This window comes from Belonocnema kinseyi, chromosome 2 (genome assembly GCF_010883055.1).
Source record: "Belonocnema kinseyi isolate 2016_QV_RU_SX_M_011 chromosome 2, B_treatae_v1, whole genome shotgun sequence".
NCBI classification, from domain to species: Eukaryota; Metazoa; Arthropoda; class Insecta; order Hymenoptera; family Cynipidae; genus Belonocnema; species Belonocnema kinseyi.
Window position 1 is genome coordinate 60,055,979 of NC_046658.1, and position 3,415 is coordinate 60,059,393.

At 32.3% G+C, this 3,415-nt stretch overlaps 1 protein-coding gene across 1 annotated transcript in view; it reads right to left on the reverse strand.

Annotated features, from left to right (window-relative positions):
• The window catches only part of LOC117167699 (T-related protein), a 24,717-nt gene that overhangs the window by 893 nt on the left and 20,409 nt on the right, over positions 1 to 3,415 (reverse strand). The window contains exon 6 of the mRNA XM_033352828.1: positions 2,452 to 2,957. Coding sequence (XP_033208719.1) covers positions 2,452 to 2,957 — 506 coding nt within the window. The remainder of the gene's footprint in view (positions 1 to 2,451; positions 2,958 to 3,415) is intronic.

The window sequence follows — 3,415 nt, forward strand, 5'->3', positions numbered from 1 at the left end:
ATCGTCGTATTGATTCCTTTACAGACTGTAACCACCTATCTCACGGTTGTGAGACGTGGTTATGGCTGAAATTTTACCGCGATTTCGCTAGAAGCGGGTGCACTTTTTCAGATTAGCACCCGCTCCCGGCGAAATCCTGCGGTTGTCCTTATGACAAATTTTTAATTATATATATATATATATATATGCAAAATTTTTTTTAAAACCTTTATAACTTTTGACTCAATTAGTATATTTATTTTTCCTTTTCTGGCTTTAATTAGGTTCAATGTCATTTTTTGAAAGCCGTCATGAAAGTAACCAAATATTTAAAATTAACGAAATGACGCCGGTTTTTCTGAAAATATTAAAAATCGATTTTCTCAAGAACCCTAACTTCTTTTTTGCTCACATATTTTTTTCTGAATTGATAGTCGAATGACGAAGAAATATTTAACTTTCATTAGGCCTGAAATACTTTTTTGTCCAAGAGAATTTTTTTCTGGATAAATTAATTTTTCCCATTTTTCTTCCAATAGACACACTGGAAAAAATTCGTACGTATTTGAAGAAGATATTCTGTCAGTTGCATGCAGGTAAAATAATTTTTGTGTTCGCAAAAATTCTGTTTTTAAAATACTGAATCTTTTTATTTTTCTTGCGAACGATGTAAGATATTATAAAATAGTAAGTAGTATTTTCTTAGAGTTTTTGAAAATGAGAAAATTCGTTCTCCACATTTTGTCGAATATGTTGACTGTAAGAAAAATGTGAAAATTAAATTTTGTAAACAAAAAAATTATCGTGGTTAAAAAATGATTTTGCCTACGTGAAACCAACACTACGTATTCCATTCGAAATGAAAATTTAATAGCAAAAAATACAAATGTGGAGGTTTTGACAAACTTTACTTTTAACATAAAAAAAACGACGTTGAACTAAAATATTTAAAGCAAATATAAATACCTTAATTAAGTCAAAAGTTATTGATGTTAAAGAAAGAATTGGTCTTAAAAAAAAATGTCAAAATTTAAGTAACCTTAACTACCCAGGAAATATTTTTGTTCACAAATGGGAAAAATACGTGTCACCTAATTTCCTCTAAAAAATAAACATTTTATTGCCGAGAGATTCTACAACTTGAAGTTTGCATATCTTCCTGTCTGTTTTGAAATGGATTTGGTCTTCAAATCTTTTAAATCCTCTTAATTCGTGTGAAAACATTAAAATCATTGGGAAATAATTTGAATTTTTATATAATCTTTACAATTTTTTTGAAATCTTTTGACATCTTTAAAATCTGTTTCAAATCTTTTTAAATCATTCTTTGTCTTTGAAATTTTAATTTTTTGTGAAATTCTTTTAATATTTCGTAATCTTTTAAAATCTTTTTAATCTTTGTAAAATCTTTAAAAAGGTTGAAGGGTCCGCGGTCTAAACATGTTAACTGACATTTTTACGAAATTGATTTTTTAGTATTTTCTGCACAATTTTTTACATGCGGTTAATATCCCACAAGCGAAACGGTAAAAGTCCTTTGAGTTTTTTAAACGGATTTTTGAAAATCGCGTTTCGGTATCTGGAGCACAGGTCCGCGGTCTAAACCTGTTCACTGCTTAGTGCTTCTTTTGGGAAATCCGTGCTTTTTCTCACAACAGCTCAGTTTACTCGTAGAATAGGCCAGTGAGACAAATTTCAGTGTGTGTGCAGTTCAGTGCATGGGTGTGTTTAAAGTTTGTTGTGGTTACTTTAACGTTTATCTTTTGCAATAAACTATTCTAAATTTTTCTGAAGATCATCTATGTTCGGCTTGTGATTCCAAACATTTTGACATAAAACTTGCCCGCAGCTTGATAAACAATGCAGAAACATGCAAGCCCGGGAAAAACAATAGAAAACCAAAGGAAGAACACTGCAGATAACAGGTTTAGGCAGCTAGATCCCTTGTAGGTAACATACGAATAGCTTTTATTTGTCACATAATATTAAATTTTGATTCAAATTTTAGAAGAAAAAAAACGTGTATTACATTTCTATAGTAAATGTAGAAAAAAACATGTTAAAGTTTTAAAAAATATTAAAAATTGCAAAAATAACAATGATTTTCCTTCGCCATGCGAAATTTTTGAAATATCAGTTAACAGGTTTAGACCGCGGATATTCTTGTAAAAACATAAAAATTATTTTAAAAAAGTTCTCAAACTTTTGAAGCATTTGAGAAGTCCTTCAAATCTTTTCAAATCCTTGAAATCTTGTTGAAATCGTTAGGAAATCTTCTGAAGCCTTTTGAAACCTATTGAAACCTTTGAAATTTTTATGAAATATTTTGAAATCATAAATACTAGTAGACAATCTTAAGTCGAGTAGCCAACCAAGGGAGATTCTACGACAAAGACTAGAATTACCCCGTAGAATAATAAATGCCTGATTCAAAATATGAACAAATTATTATTAATTTTCAAATTAACTTACCTGTGAGTATTCGTGGGAAGGCGGAACCGAAATTCCTGGTGAATTTCCTGCATGAAGAGACTGATGTAAACCTGGAGAACCTCCAGGATATGTAGCAATTTGATGATGTAGGTGAAGATTCAGATTCAAGTAGGATTGTTGCTGCTGTTGTTGCTGGATTTGATCCGAGACGGAGGAAGGATGTAACCAAACCGAGGAATCCGCACAGTGGTTTTGTTCGTGAGGAGAAGGATTACATCCTGAAGAGATTGATGGGACATACAGGGTACAAGCAGCTGTTGTTGCTGCTGTTGTTGTGATACAACCGTGTCTACCAAGAGCTGAGTGTGGATAGGAACTTGATGAAGGGGATGTTGAAGATGGGGATGGAGACGAAGGCCACTCTGGTGCTAAGGATGAATTTAGAGATGAAAGATTTTCCGGACTCCTGGGGGACCATCCGGTTGCTGCGACGTAGGCTGCTGAGTGCAGAATTGGCACTGGACTGTAGGGATCCATGTGCTGCTCTGAAATTTGGTAAGAATTCAATATCAATTAAGGTATTTATCAAGTAGAGATTTTCAAATTTGATGAATCCAAAATTCCGGCAAAAATTCAATGCTTTTTGTAATCTTCTAAGTATCGAAAACTGTGAAATTGAGTGTTTCCAGAAATGAAAGGATGGTTTTAAATTCAAAAGCTTCTCAATTGTACTACTTGAGATTTTTTATACCTATTCAGGGTGGTAGCTGACCGGAGAAATCGAGAATTAGTCTGATATTTTGGGAACCAGAAAAAAACCGGGAAATAGCCACGAATTTTGTTGAAGACCGGGAATTAAAAAAAAAAATTACTTTTGCAATAAATATTGTATCACTCTTCGAAAAAAAATGTTCGGAATTGTGCTCAATGTTGCCAACCATTTTCACTAAAATATCGAAGATCATTTTATATTTAACATTTTAAAGTTAATGTTTCGTTCAAA